The 19,576-nt window shown below is 39.6% G+C and overlaps 1 protein-coding gene across 2 annotated transcripts in view; it reads left to right on the plus strand.

Moving 5' to 3' along the window:
* Positions 1-12,493, plus strand: part of STK31 (serine/threonine kinase 31) — a 73,089-nt gene extending 60,596 nt beyond the window's left edge. Inside the window, exons 22-23 of one of the 2 annotated variants that reach the window (XM_036762160.1) lie at positions 4,706-4,774; positions 12,275-12,493. In XM_036762160.1, the coding sequence (XP_036618055.1) occupies positions 4,706-4,774; positions 12,275-12,493 (288 nt within the window). The remainder of the gene's footprint in view (positions 1-4,705; positions 4,775-12,274) is intronic. The other variant, XM_036762161.1, reaches the window with a different exon arrangement.
* Positions 12,494-19,576: the final 7,083 nt, after the last annotated feature.

Consider the following 19,576-nt stretch of genomic DNA (forward strand, 5'->3'; position numbering starts at 1 on the left):
GAAAAATGGCCCAAGAAGCCTGTGTGATGTGAAATGTGGACATGAACCTGGCATCTCCTAGAAGGCCAGGCTGGGTCTGTGTTTTGAATAGTGTGGTCACAACTTGTAGTGACGTTAATGATTCACTTAGGGGAGCAGCCTCTGCTTTGTTTTGGGGGAAGGAGAACCCCAGATTCAAACATTTGTTTGGCCATTAGAATGCCTGAAAGGGTGAAGAAGCGATTGGTCCTGGTTATTAATCCTGGTCAGCTGTCAGCTCAGGTGTCTGTGTTTTACCTGACTTCGTGTGTGGTTTAAACAAATAATGTTATTTGTTTATTTGTATATTTAAAGTTCAAATTATTACTATTTGTTTATTACCGTTTATTTGTTTCTTTTTGGTCTTTTGCTTTCCTTTGAATGGAATTTGTGTTTTTTGTTAAATCTTGATTGTATTTTAGCTTTAGAGATTGCTACAAATCAGTAATAGGTCATTTGATTCTGAAGAAATGTGTGTATTTGTTATGATAGTGTGGTTTGGTGAAGGATGTGAAGTGCTTTGGGATCAGAAGAAGGGAGAGAGCGATATTTTAAAAATATTAATGTTATATTCTCTAATATATTGCTAACCATCACCTACTGGAGTATTTTTCCCCTTGATTCTTCCCTTCCTTTTCTTAAGGAGTTAAAGTCTTCACGGTAAAACATACTGGGTTGTCCCATATACAGACATCTTAAACTCAGCATGTCCAAATCTTGACTCCTTAATGTCTTCCCCCAGCCCTTCCATTTCACTGTCGACTGTCCGCCATCTTTTCAGGTGACCTGGGTGTTACCCTCGACTCCTCACTCTCGTCTCTCGTCCGATCCATCGGCAAGTCCCATCCTTGGTGACTGATGACACCAGCTCACGCTTACAGAGCGCCTCCCTTTTTGGGCCCAGAGCTAAGCACTTTACAGTTATTGTCTCGTTGGATCCACAATCCTAGGAGGTTGATGCTGCTGTTATTCACATTTCATAGATGAGGAAGCTGAGGCAAACAGGTGAAGTGACTTGCCCAGAATCACACAGCCAGCAAGTGTCAGGCTGGATTCGAATTCAGGTCTTCCCAACTCTAGGTTTGGCACTCTGTCCACTATGTCACCTTGCCGCCTCTCTTGGACAAGCTCCCTTCTTTCCTCTGACGTTGATACCCTGCTGGTCCAGGCCCTCATCCCCTTATGCCTGGAATCCCGCAGTAGCCTGCTTGGGGGCTGTCTGAGTTGTAGCCCATCCCCCACTCGGCTGCTAAATTAATCTTCCTAAAGTGCAGGGGTGACCATGTCACTGCCCCTTAAAGTTTTTGGATTTTCTAGCCTAATTTTCTCGTAGATGGTGGGTTTATAAAAGGAGAGCCCACTGTAGGACTGTCGTGATGTTAACACAACAATTTCGCCAAATGGTTGCAGGCACCTGCCCACTAGAGAAATGACTGCTTTCTTTTTTGCCTTCTATTTTTTCTTTTGCCATCCTGTATATTGACACCTGGTCTATGGAGTCTAGAGACTGCACCATTGTCAGTAACTTGTCTGGAGAGCAGAGACAAAGGGATGCTCTGTATTGGGCTGGGGCCATCTGAGGGAGTGCAAGGCTTGCTGTGGTCACACTGGGTGAGGTACTGGGGTGCACGTCTGCACATTATCTTTGTCATGCCCTCCTCAGAGGACATCTGTTGCCCAAAGTGAGACCATTCTTCAGCACCCAGATCTGGGGGGATATGGTCATTCACTTAAAAAGTGCTTGTTAGAGACAGTATTCTGAGAGCTGATAAAGCATTCCTTCTCTGAGCCCCTTGGTCTGATTAATGTGTACATCACAGATTTTCCCCTTGGGTCCATGTTCTAATCAGTGTCTGAGTCTGAGAGATGGCGGTACTTGTTTATCAATTTAGTTCTTTTTCTCTTGGCTTCTTCCCCTTGGCGTCCTTGCCGCTTTTCCCCCAAAAGGAGGAATTGGTTTCTGTGATTTGACGAAGTATAGGAGGAATGTTCCAGAGAGGCTGTTCTTAGTTGGTATTCCCTGTGTTTGAAGAGTTCATTTAACTGGTGCTTCCAGAAGAAGAGATTAGAAAAAACCACTTACCCTGAAATACATTCACTTTGTTGGGGACTATGACATCACAAACTTACCACTTTGCCTTTTGATATGCTTAAGTGAATTACTGAAAACAGGGCCAGCAGCTAGGCCAAACCAAGTCATGGCTCCCAAAAGAGTCTCTTCCATTCCCTGTAGACAGTGAGCATACGTGAGTGTGCACTCTGCTTGTGAGCCTTAGTTCTTGTTTTCCATCTGTCTAGAAAGTGTCACACTTAGATGTTGAGAGGTTTCCTGAACCCTGTAAATTACACCCAGATCTTCCCCGTTCATGTGCTAGATAGCTTAGTTCTCATCAGCTATTTATTGCTACTGTTTCTTTGAATGTATTTCAGAAAACTGAATTCTGGCATTTTATGCTTTTATACTTTTCCTGCCACAGTTCTGTCTCTAGGGAAGGAAGGAAATAAAGACTGAATGATGGGAGCCATTACGTAACTTTAGTACAGGATGTTGAGTTAATGATGTTGAAAGAAATATTCACTCACTTAAGGATCTGTGACTTTTATCAGTATGGGTCCTCCCCACACTGATATATAGGTGCAGATTTAGTTAACCTCAGGACCTGATGCTAGTTTTCATTATTGTGAATGACTTAACTTTATTGCTGTGTGGCAGCTCTTTCCATTTACCTTGTATGTTGACATATAAAATTGACTACTTATTGATACATATAGGAGCTGAAGAAAAATCGATCATTTTTTACCACCTCTTTCCCCAACTCTCACTGTGATGCCCCATCATGGTGTGGAGTCACCTCATGTTGTCCAAAGGCTGTGCCAGTGGAGTACAAACTGTGGCAGGTTCTACCATGATAGAAGGGCTTTGAGTTGGGTCCTGGGAACAGACTTCGTGTGCTGTTCATTAGCAACAGATTGGTCTCCTGGTGGTTAACTCTTTAGCCATGGCAATCTCTGAAAGCATGAAAAATGCGAGATGTTCCTCGTTCCTATGTGGCACCTTTTCCTTCTGATATCTTGCGGACATCAGGAAGTTAGAGGACGTTGCCTGCCCACCTGCTGTATCTCTGGCTCATGACCAGCCCATCTCCTTTTTGCTCAGATATGTTCCTATGGCAGCCTTTATTCCAGTTCTTCTAAGTTCCATATTTATTATTTATTAAACCTCCTCATACTCACCATATACTTTTCACATTGGCTTCTTTTCCTTTTAAAAAAGTTTTTATTAATATTTTCTGTTTCTTACATCACCATAGGATCCCAAGGATCCTTTCCCAGCTCCCCCAGTCCTCCCTCCCCTGCTCTTGCCTCATCCACAAAGGTAAATGGCAGTTCCTGCTTGAGGGGCGCTTGCAGTCTAGTGGACGCTGAGCAGTCCTTAAGTCTTTCAGAGTTGGTTCTTCTTTTCAATATTATTGTATAGATTATTCTCTCGGTTTTGCTGTCTTTATTCTGTATCAGTTCATATAACTTTTTTACAAGTTTCAAATCATCCTTTTTGAAATTTCTTACAACAAAATAATATCCCATTACATTTACATACCATAATCTGTTCAGACATTCTCCAATTGATGAGGGACTCCCTTAGTTTCTAGTCCTTTGCTAAATAAAAGGAACTTCTTTGAGTATTTTTGTGCATGTGAATCCTTTTTCTCTTTCTTTGATCTCTTGGGCGATATAGGCTTAGTTATGGTATTACTAGATCACAAGGCATGGGTATTGAATAACTTTTGGAGGTAGAAGTCCAGAAAGCTTTCCAGAAGGGCTGGACTAGTTCCCAGCCCCACTAATGGTGGTGGATGTGCCTCCCTCTACCCCTCATTGTTCACCATCCTTTTTTATTGTCCCTTTTGATAATCTAAGGGATAGGAGATGGAATTTGAGAGTTGTTTTAATGTCTATTTCTCAAATTATTAATGATTTGGAGCACCTTTTAATAGGATTTTATAGGATCCAACGTCTTGGATTTTTTCCTCTAAGAATTGTCTCTTTATAGTCTTTGACCATTTATCATTTGGGAAATGTACTCCATTTCATCAATATTTCTATCAGTTTCTTATATATGTTGTACATTAGGCTTTCATCAGAGAAATTTGCTGCAAAGATTTTTTGGGCGAAGAAGACTGAAAGATTTTAAAGTCCTTTTTTCTGTAGCTTTAGAATATAGTAAGTGATTTTTAAGGACAGAATGTATTTATCTCTTTATTTTTATTGGGCTAATAAAATGTTTGTAGTCCATGGATATATTGGATAAAAAGTCTATGAAGGTGTGTTAGATGGTGGGAAGAAATAATGCTGAGAGAATTAAGTGGGATTGTCCAGAGTTGTCATTAACAGTTTTCTAGAAATAATGGGGCTAAATGTTTATGGCAGTTGGTGAAGCCGACTTGGTACAAACCAATCATTTTTAGCACAAATCTGACTGGGGGAGGAAGGAATAAATTAAAAGCACATTTCTTCTTTATTGTGAACTTGTGATGCAGCTGTTATCCAAGAGTCACTATACTCCTCTAAGTAATCCTTGTTCTTTCGACATCTGGAATCAAAGGTGATTAAAGCTTGTTCCTGCCCATAACAATTTTTTTTTTTACTTTCCAAAGTTAAAATGAATTTTTATTTATTTATTTTATAGCTTTGTGTTCAGAATGAAGAATTTGAAATAAATGAGGATGGAATTCCTGAAGTAGATGGACTTCATTTGGTATGTAAACTTCTTGTATTTGACTCATATTTAAAATCTGTTAAATGTTTGACCAAAAAAGACCCATCATTTTAAAGCTTCTAAATTTTGAAAGGGAGATGATTTTTTTCAGTTATATACTAGTCATTTTGGCCCTTTGCTGTTTTTAAATTCTGTATGCCTTGAATTATTCATCCAAGAAGGGAAGTTTTTCTAAGAATCTTAGGTGAGAAATAGGACTTCGAGGCAGTGGAATAGCATGCTGTAGGTTTTCCCTTACTACTGTTTAAAGAAACAATCCAGATTTTGTTTTTCCTATTGGGTATGCATGCTTGCAGAAAATACTCGATTGTATGTTAAATATTATTAAATTTGTGTGTAAGTTGAAATTGTGTATTATCAGTTCTGCATTTTAGTTTTTTATTCACAGGTAGAAGTTGTATTTTCAGTATGTTGATCAAATATTTTGAGTTTATAGGTAGTACATTTTCAGAAAGATTTTGTGTTAGACCTTTGCAAAGCGGTTACCTTTATTGTTGTGTATATGATTATGTAAACTTTTCATTTTCTCACTAGTGTATAAGCTGACACTGTAGTTGTTTAGTTTGTAATTATTATATTGCTGTAGGGGATTTGCTCATCTCTTAGATGAGAGTTTGGTAGTTTGGCATATTTCTTAAAATATAAGACAAGAAGCCATTCCCCAGTAGACAAATGATCAAGGGATATGAACAAGACATTTCTCAAAAGAATTGCATTATTAATAACCCTAGGAAAGAATGTTTTAAATCACTAATAAGGGAGATGCTCATCAAAACCTCTCAGAAGTTTTACCTCACACCCAGCAAATTGGCAGTGATGACACTGGTAGTTTGGTGATGTGATTTACCTTTTGAGAGTTACGTAATTCCAAGCTGAATGCTGAACAAGCCCTTGACTAGCTTTAGGGGATTTATATTGAATTTGAGGAATTAGAGACAGGACATGGTAGTTAGCTCCCTAATAAGAGGGGCAAAATCTTACTTCCTCCACATAAACTCTCTTGTCTTCTGTTTTTGGCTTTTGACCCTATTGAGTCTGTTCAGTTTACAGGAGCATTAAATTCTGCTTGTATAGGTGAGTTGAAATTATATAGTAGAACAAAAATAAGAAAACATTTTCTGTATTAGGGAGGAGAAAAATCACAGTCAAGAGAGGATGACTCTGATTGGGATTACCTTAATGTGATCATGGCACAGAGCTATTAAATATGCCCTTTGTCATCTTGTGTTTGCAGGTTTCAAGGAATAATACGCTTGCCTCCTGTGTATGTTAGGATTGCTTCTTGTTTTCTTGATAAGGGAGGAAAGGAATTAATTTGGCTTGAAACAAGGGAAGATTGAAGTTGAGAGATTTAATTTGTGATTGGAAATAGATCTAATTTGATAAAACTGAATCCTGGCAATGCAAATTTAAAATCTTTTGGGGTATTCAAATTTGGAAGTTTAAAAATTTATTAATTACTTGATTCTGATTTTTTATTAATTAATTTGTATTGTTATCTGTTGTTTTATGCATCACCTATATTTTATGATATTTCCTTCCCTCCTCCTTCTCCCAGAAATCATCCCTTTATAACAAAGGATAAAGAGGGGGAAAAGCTGTTTGGCAAAACTAACCAGTACATGGAAAAAGTCTTATGTTTGTAGTGTTCTGTCTCACTAGTCTCTCTCCCCTCTTTGCAAAAAAGGGGAAGGGGGAGATGCCTTTTCATGCCTTTTCTTTGGGATCTAGCTTGGTCATATAATTAAAAATTTTTTAAAAAAATCATATTTTATTTTTCCCAATCACATGTATAAATAATTTTTGAAAATATTTAAAACATGTTTTTAATTTTAAATTCTTTTTTTCCCTCCTTTCCCTTCCTCCTCCCTGAGATGGTAAGCAATCTAATATTGGTTATATATGTGCAGTCATGTAAATATATTTCCATGTTAGTCATTTTGTAGAAGAAAACTAAAAAAAAGAAAGTGAAAAATAGTATGCTTCGGTCTGTATTCAGTTGGTCCTCATCATTTTACAGCATTTCTTTTAGTTTTTTTGTTCTTGCCATTTACATTGTTCTAGTCTTATAAAGTGTTTTCCTGCTTCTGCTCACTTTACTTTGCATTAATTCTTAAAAACCTTCCAGTGTTTCTCTGTGCTTATCAAATTCATTGTCTTTTATACCATGGGAATATTCCATGACATCCAAGTACCAAGCTTATTTAGCCAGTCCTCAACCTATGAGGGCTTGCTTCAGTCACCTTCCTATTGTTTCAGGTCACATCCATGTTTATTGTGGCATATGGTATAGGATATTTATCTAAACCAAATTTCTGCCCAATTGATTTTTGTTTTTTTCACCAAATCCTACCAATTAAGAACTTTGTTCTTAGGGAGTTTTTTGGTGTTTATCATGTACTAGGTTGTTGAGTTTAGTTATTTCGAATTCTTTGTCTATTCTATTTTCCAGCTTTCCTGTTTTTTAAGCAGTTCCAAATTGCTCTTATGGTTTCTGTCTGAGGTTGGAAGTGATAATCTACCTCCTCTCCACTCCTACTTTTTAAATTATTTCAGCTGAGATTCTAGATTTTATTGTTCACTTTGTTAATATTTTGTTTAGTTTTATAAAGTATATTCTTGGTTTGTTGTTTACTGTGGCAGTAAATCTGTAAAGTCATTTAGGTATTATTTAATTTTGACTACATTGGCCTGGCTCATCCATGAGCACTGAATAGCTCTCCAGTTATTTAAATCCTTGTTTCTTTAAAAATCATTTTATAATTGTATCTGTACAGCTGTTGAGTATGGTCTGGTAGATTGATTGCTAGATACCTTTTGTCTTTTGTAGTTATTTTGTTTGGGTCCTCTCTGGATTTAATTTTTTTTAATATAAGGAAAAGTAGAGAAAAATCAATGTTTAATTAAGGGATATCCTAAGAACTTTATTTTATCATTCAAATTTTTTTTTACCTTCCATCAGGCTTCCTATCTTGTGAATCACTCACTACATGTGTGGAGGTATGGAGATTTTGAAGTTTTGGAATAGGTCTTGACATAAAAGATTTTGCTAGATGTTGGAAGAATACTTCTGCATTTAACAAGGCCTTGATTCTGTGTGTGCCCCTGTCTCTTCTCCTTCGTTCTTATCCTCTTCCTCCCAACACAGATCCATGACATCAGCTGCTGCACCAGCATCCTCACTCCACGTTCCCTTTCCGCTTTTCTATCCCATCCTTCCTCCTGCTGCTGCAAGGACCCCTCCTCAGCAAGTGCCATGTTCTTCAGGAGGCCTTCCCCTGTCTCCCACCTCCTGCCATCACTTTCCTTCTGTCTGCTGGGCATGGAGTCCACTGTCACTTCCATGCCTGGGCTTTCCATTTCTGGTGAGCAGCAACTATTGTCCACCAACAGGCTCTGGTGTTGGAAGACTGGGGACAGATCCTGTGTCTCAGTTACTTAACTTTCCTTAGACTCTGTTTTTTTGTCAGTGAAATGAAGATGTTGGACTCTGAGGTGGATTGAGCTATTTATATCCACGTTTCTTTGCCTAGAATTCATGTCCCCACACATTCTGATGCCACCTTTCCTTTTCAACCAGTTCTATTCAACAAACATTTATTAAGCAACTGCTGCCTGTCAGTCACTGCATTACATTTTGGGCTATAAAGACAAAAAGAGATCAAGCTCTGCCTCCAAGGAGTTTGTATTCCCTTGAGGGAAAGTAACACATATACAGATAAATAAAGAAAAATTACATATAAAACAATACAAAGTAATTTAGAGGAGGGAGTGTTAACTGGGAAGATTTGAAAAGGCCTTGGGTTGGAGCTGACCCTTGAACATGATTTGAAAGGGTGATGGGAGTGTAGAGGAGGCTTGGACCAGGTAAGACCAAGTTCCACAGCTCCAAGCCTAAGGTGGTTCCAGGGGTGAAGTCCAGATGTTTGACAGCCACCATCCAATGGCTGTAGAGCAGAGGGCATGGAGTCACAGCCATCTGCTTATAGTCGAAGAGTGGGGTGGGCCCAACAGAGCAGGTTTGATAATATGGATTTAATGGGATTCTTTACATTTTCAAAGAATGGAGCCCCAAAGGGCTGTATGATCAGGAAGAGGTGGAACAGTCAAGTCTGGAAGGGAAGGGTGACAGACGAACAGCCCATGGGATTCCCTGGCATCTTCTCAGTGTATACATCTGGAGGAAGGACCCTGGAAGATTGGGTGGGGTTGCAGGAGAATGAGAACACTGGTCAAGCTTTACCATGGGAAGGAATGGTATTGAGAAAAACAAAAGACTTGTGAATTAGCAGTGAGCATGCTGGGAGATTGTGTCCTGAATTTTGTAGTGGACTTGATTGTTGAGTTTCTTTGACTTCCGCAACACTCCAAGTCCTGGAGTACAAGCAAAGAAAGCAATTGAGGCAGTTGCTTAGTGTTGGAGATGCTCATGATGGGAAAGGCAGAATGCCAAGTAGTTGAGGCATCCTCTGATGGTGGAGAGAACCTTGTTGGGTTTTTTAGGCTCCAGGTAACATTTTACTGGGAGGCAGTTAGGTGGTTCAGTGGATAGAGCGCTGGCCCTGTAATCAGGAAATCCTGACTTCAAATCCGCCCTTCAGATGTACTAGCTGTGTGACCCTGGGCACTTAAGTCACTCAACCCTGTTTGCCTAATCTACTGGAGAAGGGAATGGCAAATCACTGTAGTATCTTTGCCAAGAAAATCCCACATGGAAGTAATGAAGATTTGGACACAGCTGGACAACATTTTACTAACATTATGTAGAATAGGTGTACCTATTCCCAGTTGTACATAATCAGGATTACACACAGAAAATCATAGAATTTTAGAGATGAAAGGGACCTTAGATGTAAAGTTCCTTGTAAGATGATTATTGTAATTTTATTTTCTTCAGTTGTTCAGAATACTTAGAAGTAAAGAGGGAGTCATTAATTTGATCAGAAATTTCTGATTTAAAATCCCCAACTAAAAAGCCGTTGATTCCCCCCTCCCAGTATTGGTCTGGAAAAAAGCACTTTATTAGAGGACTTTTTTTATGCATGGCAAATTTTTCTCAAAATTAATTTTATTATTTTTCAGTTAATAAGCATTTATTTTCTCTCTCTCTCATTTTCCCACCCAGTCCCTCCTCCCCGTTGAAGGAAGAACAACCCTCTCCTAAGAAACATGTAGAGTTAGGCAAAGCAGAGTCCTTTATTGGCCATTGAAAAAATGTATGTCTGATTCTATATTTTGATGCCATCCCCTCTCTGTCAAGAGAGTATGCGGGATGCTTTACCTTCAGTCTTCTGGAATCATAGCTTGTTATTTCAGTAATTGGGGCTTAAAGTAGTTAAAATTGTTGTTTATAATATTGTATAAATTGTTGTCTTGGTTCTGCTCATTTCACTTAGCATCATTTCATATGGATCTTTTTAATTTCATTTGAAACTGTCCATTTTATCATTTCTTATGGTGCAATAATATTCCATTACATTCACGTATTATAGTTTGTTTGGCCATTTCCAATAGTTTGGGAATCTCTTAGTTTCCACATGATGTAGACAGTACATTGAGTATATTGTTAATAGGGGTTGACACCATCAGGTCCCAGACTGGTAGTAAGGTGAATGAAACTAGAACCAGGGAGGGGTTTAGAAGAATAGGGAGGGGTTCAGGGAAGAGAGAAGTTGTTGGTTTTTTTTTTTTTAGTAATGGTGCAGTTTAAGCTATGCCCAGAATGGGTAGTAAGTAGAGCAGAGCTAAATATTCAGGGAGTTGAGCAAGTGCAGATAATGAGATCAGTTATAACAGTCATTAACCCAGAGAGTCAGGTTTCCATGCATTGGGAGATGGGGTGGAGAAGAGAAATCTTTGAAGAAGTCCGGCAATACTAAGTATATAGTGCTTAAAATAATTGAAGTGAACTGGATGAAATCTAGTGTCCAGTTTCAGTTAGAGCTAATTCTTTTGTATTTCATTCACTTCACCGAATGTGCAAGTGATTAGAGATACAGAGAGACTTGGAAGGAAGAGAGCAGAGATGAAAAGGGGAAGAAATCTGTTAACATTGTTTCTAGGACCAACTGTTGTCATCATCCATGGCAGCAGAACCACCAAATTTGAACTAATGGGAAGAGCAGCTGAACAGAACAGGCACACACATGACATCTGTCTTGGAGGAGACATGATTTTGAAGACCTTGAGGGATTGTCAAGATTGCGTTCCTTCTTTTTGATAACTAACGATTAGGAAGGAAACACCAAAGATTTTTGCCACTAGAAAGCAATTGAGAGCATCAGTAACTCTTGACCAATATGCTAATGTCTTTGTCTCTAAAATTGTGGAGGATTATCTTTCTCTGCATCTGAGGTGGGCTTGATGAAAATATGAGAAAGGGACAGTCGGGACTGTGCAGAGTTTTATACTGCGGAACCTGTCTTCATTGACCCGTACTTAACTGAAAGTGCAAAGAACATCCAATTCTGTTGCTTGATTATTTAAAATAAAAAAGAGCTTCTTCCAGGATTTCCCTTCTCTACCCCATCTCCCAATGCGTGAACGCCTGCCTCTCTATCTGTGTTAATGACTGTAACACCTGACCTTATTTTCTGCACTTACTCAACTCCTTCGATATTTAGCGCTGCTCTAGCTCAGCCACCCATTCTGGGCATAGAGTACACTTCATCGTTACTAAAACTGCTCTCCTCCTAAGATTATTTTTAAAAAGAATTTGTAAAATGGAACCTTAGAGATTCCTTGATAGATGCAAATACAAAGGTAGGTTTATTCAGTGAGGTTTTTTTAGTATCCACGTAAGGCATAACATGGAGGTTCTTCTGCTCTCCTTTGTGGAAGATGTGCTGATTGCATCAAGCTCAGCATCCCCAGAGAGATACAACACCACGCAAGAGAGATTGGCATTACATTTGACCCAGGAAAAGCCAGAGCCAGAAAACGTCTGTTGTAGTTGGGTGGGTAGTTAGTCCATTGTATTGATCCAGCCCTACATTGAAGAGGAAGAAGAGAATAGGCTGGGTGACATTTGGGAAAGTTCAGGGGATTATCTTGAGAAACTCCCATAGTAGGAAGAGGAAAGTGTGAATTTGAAATGAGAGACGATGATAAGAAAATGTTTGAATGCTAGACTGAGCAGCTCCTTGAAAGATTGGCTGTTGTTTGTTTGTTCAAAGGAGGGGGAAAAGTGTGTGTGTGTGTGGGGGGGTGAGGGATGGGGGTGGGGAGATGAGAAGGGGACCTGATCTGAAATTTTGTTTTGTTCAAGTCATTCAGCAGTGAATCTTTATCCCTTTTAAAATGCTTGTCTTTATTTTGGACCATGAATGTACTCAATGGATGTCTCTGTGGCATTAGTGAAAATAATACCGTAAGTTCTGTGTTTCATTAAAATATTTAGAGGAAAAGTAGGTTACACTCAATGTAACTGATTACTTTGCTTTGAGTTGGTCTTCCTTTATTCTTCTGTTTTGTTTTCAGGATGATGATGTCAAGACCCTGCTGTCCAGTTTAATCTACTGTAGAAATTCAATGACCGCTGAACAGGTTTTGAATGCTGAGTGTTTCCTACTGCCTAAGATAACGTTAATTGCATACCCAGAAAAAGATTCTGAATGTGAAGAAAAGGAAGAGCTTGATGCGGAGAACTTGGCTATGTATGATGAAAAGACCAGAAATAGTGAAGACAATTTTGACTAAGTAAAACGGTTTTTTCCTTTTGCTTCTCTGATTTTACTTTTTTCATTTGTTTAGTTTGAATTAAAGGAACTAACAAGTTAATGATTACATCTATGTAATTCTGGAAGGGTCCAGAACAAGTTGTCCTGTTTTTCATGTATTCGAATATAAAAATAAAAGATATTTGGATAATCAGTACACTGTTTTATATGATTTGGAAATTTTCTTGAATTTGAAACTATTAGAGAAATTTTAGATTATATCACTACTTTTGGGACTTGAATAATCAAATTAGGAACTTGCAGTCATTGAGAAAGAGTTGAATTTCTTTTTTATTATCAATATATTTAAAAATTTTTTTGCCGAAGCTGTTACAAAAGAGAGCATTTTAAAAAATTAAATTAAGGTAGTTTCTTTTTTTTGTATTCATGTCTTTTCTTAACCAGTTTTTAAAACAAATTCTGAGTTCCAAATTCTCTTTTTCCCTCCCCTCTTCCCTTCCTGAGATGGTAAGCAGTTTGATATAATTATGCATATGTAATCATGCAAAATGTTTTTCCATTTTAGTATGTTGTGAAAGAAAACACAGACCTCTCCTCAAAAAACACCATAAAAAAGTGAAAAATAGTATGCTTTGATCTGCATTCAGACTCCATAAGTTCTTTCTCTGGATGTAGAAAGCATTTTCATCATAAATCCTGTAGAATTGTCTTGGATAGTGCTAAGTCATTCACAGTTGATCATCATACTGTATTGCTATTACTGCCTAGGATGTTCTCCTGGTTCTCTTCACTTCACTCTGCATCAGTTCATGTAAGTCTTTCCAGGTTTTTCTGAAATCATCCTGCTTGGCATTTCTTGTAAAACAATAGTGTTCCATTACAATCATATACCAGAACTTGTTCAGCCAGTTTCCCAATTGATGGACATCTAAAAGGGATTGAATTTGCAGGGTGAGCCTACCCTATCACAGCTTTTAAATTTCTCCCAAGTATTCTGCTTTTCCTTTGGGTCAAGGTTAATGATAGGTCATATTATGTAGTGCCTTTCCTTATCAAATTAAAAAGCATTATTACAGGGGCTAGGCAAGGGGGGGAGGTACTATCCCTCCTTCCTTGGCCTGTATTCAGGCATGTGGTTCAGCCCATGGACCCTAGCCTCCATTAAGGAGGCTTCTTATACTCTTCTGCTCATTAAGAGTGTCTTGGGATGTCTCTACTTATGGCTTATGTCTCAAAAACAGGAAATAAAAAAGGAACTTAATGTACAGTAGGAATCAAGTGTGAGACAGATGATTTATCCCTATACAAGAAATACTAAACCTAAGACTCCCATGTATGCATGAAGAACAGGATTCAGTAAAATTACAAGGAATAATTAAACGTCTTCATTGACAGCCAAAGGGACAATGCTCATTTGCCCATCCACTGAGTCACTAGCTCTTCTGGCTCTGGGCTGCCAGTAAGGGGAGGGGCCTCCTTATCCACCCATTTGAGTATAAGCCCTTCAGAGATGAGTCACACATGGTAGGAAGCAGCACCCCGCCCCCCCCCCCAAACCTCCACATAGTTGTCTTGAGGCAGGAATGGTGAACATGCTTCATGGTGGCATGGGTAGCCCTCTTGACACATCGGACCTTGTGAGGTAAACTCAAAGCATTTAATGAGCTAGGCCTGGGGGTGCAAGTACAGAAGTGAGACAGTCACTGCCCTTTAGAAGCTTATACAGCTAGACCCTAATTGGTGCCAAAAATGACTCCCCTGAAATATTCCAATGCATTTGAATTTGTACTATTCAAAGTTATGTGAGATACAGTCTTTTCAGTCATTTCAGTTGTGTACCACCCTTTGTGACTCCATTTGGGGTTTCCTTGGCAGAGATACTGGAGTGGTTTGCCATTTTCTTCTCCAGCCCATTTTCCAGATGGGGAACTGAGGCAGACAGGGTTAAGTGACTTTCCCAAGGTCACACAGCTAGTAAAGTGTCTGAGGTGGGATTTGAACTTAGGTCTTTTGGACTCCAGGCCCAGTACTCTGTGCACTGTGGCGCCACCTAGCAGTCCTTTGAGGGAAGATAAAGGTTCCCAAAGGTGGTGGAGAGGAGAGATAGTATAGCAGACCTGCCAAGTAGCTTTTGCAAAGACAACAAGGTGGGACATAGGACGTGTTTGGATATGAAGCAGGAAAGTAAAAGTCTGGGCTCTAAATGTCAGAGGAGTTTATTTTAACCTAAAGGTAATGGAGAGCCACAGAAGCTTCTTGAGCAGGGGAATAATGTGATGAGATCTGTGGACAGATGAGGACAGAGCCCTGAGGGACACTCATACAAAGGAGGTGGGTCTCAGATGATCTTGCAAAGGAGACTGAGGAGAGTTAGGGAGAAAGAGAACCACCACACACTGGGAAAGAGAGTATCCAGAAAGGACAGTCCATTATTTGACAAGCATTTCTCAAGTGACTGCAATCCATCAGATACTATACTAGGCCCTGAAGACAGAAGTTAAATAACCTTGCCCCCAGAGAGCTTACATTCTAATGGGAAAGCAACTCTACACACATGTAAGTTCATGCAAAATATATGCAAGGAAATTTTGGGTAGTGAGGAGGCATCAGCAGTTGGGGGAACAGGAAAGACCAGTTAGCAGGTGTCATTTGAACTTGAACTTCAGGAAAATCAGAGATTCTAAGTTCAGATGAGAAGGGAAAGGATTCTAAGCATGGGAGAGAGCCAGTCTTTGCAAAAGAAGAGGACAGATTGTCCCATAGGACAGGTTTCCCTTTGCTTTTCCTACCTTTCTTTTCCCTCTCTCTGCCCCCAGCATCTCTGTCTCTCTGCCACCATCTGTCTCTGTCTCTGTTTCTCCCCTTCCCTCCTTGTGGGGTGTAAATAGTGTTTGCTCTATAGCACCTTGCTTTAGGTATACTGTCACTGCCGCTATTACCAGTGTTCCAGGGGAAAGGAAATTGGATTTATTGCTAAAAGAACTAAATTACCGAGCATGATCTATTCTGGGAACATAAATTATTTCCTACTTGAAAAGCTTCTTCAGACCAGATAGCCAACTGAGCAAAGATAGACTCTCCATAACTGCTCAGAAGTATTGTGTGGATTACTTCTTTGACATTTATTTGCTTTTCCTTAAATTCTATGATTTATTTTTATCTGTTAATAGCTCCATTTATGGCTGCCAATTAGTGACTGCAAATTGCACTGACCGGCTTGGATGCAAGTGTAATTTAGATATGATCATCTTGCCTGAGTCATGGGCAGCATCTGTCTTAGTGATTCATAGAAATGTGGACTTCATTGCTTCTCATCCTTTCTAGGCAAATTCTGGACCCAACTCACTGTCCAGCTGTAATCCCTGGCAGGTCAATGAGCATTTATTAAGCGCTTACCATCGCCAGACTCTGTGCTAAGTGCTGAGGAGACCCAAAAGGCCAAATGACAGTGCCTTTCCTCAGGGAGCTCACAGTTTAATGGGGGCGAACATGCAAAAAGCTACAGACAAGATATAGACAAGATAAATTAGAGACAATCTACAACTAGCCTTGACAAGGATCAGGAAAGACTTCTTGTAGAATGTGAGATTTTATCTGGGACTCAAAGGAAGCCAAAGTGAGGGAGATGAGGAAGGGTTCTTTGGAGGAATCTTGAAGTTCTGTTCTTCATCCACTACAAATTTCTATGATTTAGAGCATGCCTTCTTAATCGAGGGTCAGTGAACTTTGAAAAAATATTTTGATAACTTTCAATTTATTTGGTTCCTTTTGCAGTCATATTTTATTTTGCTCGTACAAAAATGCTATTCTGAGAAGGGATCCATAGGCTTTGCTGGACTGCCAAAGGGGTCCACAACACACAAAAAATTAAGAACCTGTGACTTGGAGTCATTCATCATCAGTGATGTTAAAAAAGTGGGCTTTGCTAAAAAGTCATTGAATTGTGCATACTGTTTGACCCAGAGATACCACTTCTTAGGCCTATATGCCAACAATCAAAGGAGAAGGAAAAAGACTCATTTATATAAAGTATACTGATGGCAGCCCTTATTTGTTCAGGCAAAGAACTAGAAACCAAGAGGGTGCCCATCAACTGAGAAATGGTTGGACAAGTTATGACATATGATTGTAATGAACTATGATGTGCTGTAAGAAATGACAAAAGGAATAGTTTCGGATGAAACCAGGAAGACTTGTATGAACTGATGCACAGTGAAGTGAGCGGGACGATTTATACAACAGCAACAACATTGTAAAGAAACAGGACTTGTGACCTCGGATCAATGCGGTGACCAACCCTTATTCCAGAGGACTGATGCTGAAGCATGGTGTCTGCCTCCTGGCAGATTATGGACTCAAAATGCAGAATAAAATATGTTTTTGGACATGGCCAGTGTGGAAATTTGTTTTGCTTAAATATGTATTTAGAGAAATAATGTCTCCCCCTGCCATGATGGTGGTAGGTAGTAGAGGATGGAAAAGGAAGCTAGAGATTCAGCAGCCAAAAAATTAAAATGAAAAAAGGATCATTGACTGATTTAAAAAATACGCAGAAGAGAGCAGAAGGAAGGCCAGCAAGAAACAGGCAGGGCAACCTTGAAGTTACATGTTTATCATATATTTTAAAAGAAAAGCAAATTATCAGTTTTATGTGCGATCTTTTTTCTGTTCCACTCTCTATCCGAAAATGTCCATTTTAGTTGGTGTTCAAATTTAGAATTAAAAGTATTTTTTAAAAAAGATAGATGTTTGTTTCAGGGAGAAGCTTAGGATCATTAAAAAAAGCAGTTTCTGAAAGAGAATCAGCCTTCTCAATTCTGGGTCTAGCTCACTGTATGTTTTTATGGTCTGTCTAAAGGTTTATCTATCTATCTATCATCTGCACTCTATCTACTGCACCTCCTAAGTTGCGTATTTGTGTGTATAATGTATATGTGTGTGTGTGTGTGTGTGTGTGTGTGAGAGAGAGAGAGAGAGAAAGAGAAAGAGAGAGAGAGATTTGGAGTCAGGAAGACCCGAGTTCAAATCCTGCCTGTGTGACTGTGGGCAAGTCACTAAACTTTTTTGTGCCTTAGTTTCCTCATCTGTAAAATGGTAGTAATAGTAGCCCACGTTTCACAGAGCAATCATAAGGATCAAATGTATTTCTATATATTGCTCTGTCAATTTTAAAGCACCATATAAATGATAGACTAGCTATTTATTACTACTGCTATGTTACTAACGTATGGCTTGTCCATCTACCTACCTATCATAGCCTTGGACGAGAGGCATTCCTTCTTCACTTAGTTTTTCTTAGTGATTTGTTACATGGAACTCCTCTGGTCTCCTTCAGGAGCCTTTGCAGTATCACAGGGATTGATGTAATCAGTACAATGTCATCTACGAATAGGCTCCAGATGCTCTAACAAGTTGGTGATATGTCTATACAGATAGACAATTTGCTAAATACTCCCATGTCAGGGCAAAGTTGTTTCCTGTCTGTTAATTCCTATTATATATTTTATACTCACCGTGCCCAATGCTTCTCAGTTCTTTTCTCAAATTGAGCATTTACGATGTATAGACATGAAGTTTCCAAATGGTCTACCAGTCTTTGGCTCCTTGTAGATTCCCTATTCTTGGAATATGTTTTCTAATATTTTCCCTCCAATCTTGCATGGACCTACCTTTGCAGAGGAGTCTCTAGGCATTAGGAATATATTTTGATTTAATTTGGACAGTCTCATTGAGGTTGTAAAAGTATTTCTTTATCTTTTCTTCCTTTGAAACAGATGTAGGTGTATAAGCTATAATTATTTTTATGTGGTTTTAAAAAATACTTTATTATGAGCCCTGTGACTCAAGATTACCAAATATCCCATGAAATGTTATTTCTTGCTGCTTGAAAAAAGTCATCTTTTGCCCTCAAAGAGCTTACATTCTATATGGGGAGACAACATGTCCATAGATAAGGTTAATAGGGGGCTGATGAAATCCTCAATCCCCCACATGGAAGAGAATGAAGAGATTGCCCCTAGAAAGACTTTTGGACTGGAAAGGAAGGGTCCCACTTCCTGGTTTCACTCTGAGAACCCCATGATGAGGAGGTGGATTGTAGATGTCCGTGTAGCTGGAATTGAGTTGCATTCAAAAGACATAAAGCCAGGGTGAGTTTCTTGACTCTGAGTCTTTCCAGGCTAACTGATATTATAGAAGGATGAGTTGTTGTGGGCTTCCAGGTAGGGGTGGCCTCAGGCGCCTTCTCACCTGGAGCCTGTAAGCACAAGACTCTTCTGTTACTTTTGTTTCTGCTGTGTTTTTTCTTTCTCGTCATAGGCGAAGGAGGCTACAAGTGTGGGAGCTTCCAAAGACCAGTAGTGTGAACCAGCAGAAGTCCGGAACGTAGAATCCATTCTGGGATTTGCAGGAAGCCTCTTGATGAGTGACAGTGTGCCAAGCACAGCAGTTACTGCTGAGATGCATCCATCCATTAGCCATGTGCCATTTGGAAATGAACTAGTGAGGCGGAGCCAAGATGGCAGATTAAAAGCAGGGACTTGCTTGAGCTCTCCCCCAAAACCCTCCAAATACCTGTAAAAATGACTCTAAACAAATTCTAGAGAAGCAGAACCCACAAAATGACAGAATGAAACAAATTTACAGCCCAAGACAACCTGGAAGGTCGACAGGAAAGATCTATCACATCTGGCTATGAATGGAGTGCAGTCCAGTGAGGGCTGAACCAACACAGATGGGGCCAGAGCAGGCCTCAAGGGACTGAATCACTGGCAGCTATGGTGGTTTCCAGACTTCTCAACCCACAAATACCAAAGACAATATAGAAGGTCAATAGGAAAGGGCTGTCAGCCCTGGGGGAGAGGAGAGCCCCAGCTCCAGGGTGGTGGCAGTGGGAGTGGCTGCTTCTGGAGCTCTTGGCCCACAGAAGGTGGGGGGATCACGTGGCTGATCAGAGGGGGATCACAGAAATCTCTTTGCTGGGACTGAAGCAGGATTCTCTTGCTTTGCCTGTGCTTGGATCTGGGTCTTAGTCCTGGGTGGTGGTCCTGGGGCAAGGAGGAGCTCTGGCATGGCAGAGCTTGTGACAGTGGTAGAGAGGGAA

This window comes from Trichosurus vulpecula, chromosome 5 (assembly GCF_011100635.1).
Source record: "Trichosurus vulpecula isolate mTriVul1 chromosome 5, mTriVul1.pri, whole genome shotgun sequence".
Taxonomy (NCBI): Eukaryota; Metazoa; Chordata; class Mammalia; order Diprotodontia; family Phalangeridae; genus Trichosurus; species Trichosurus vulpecula.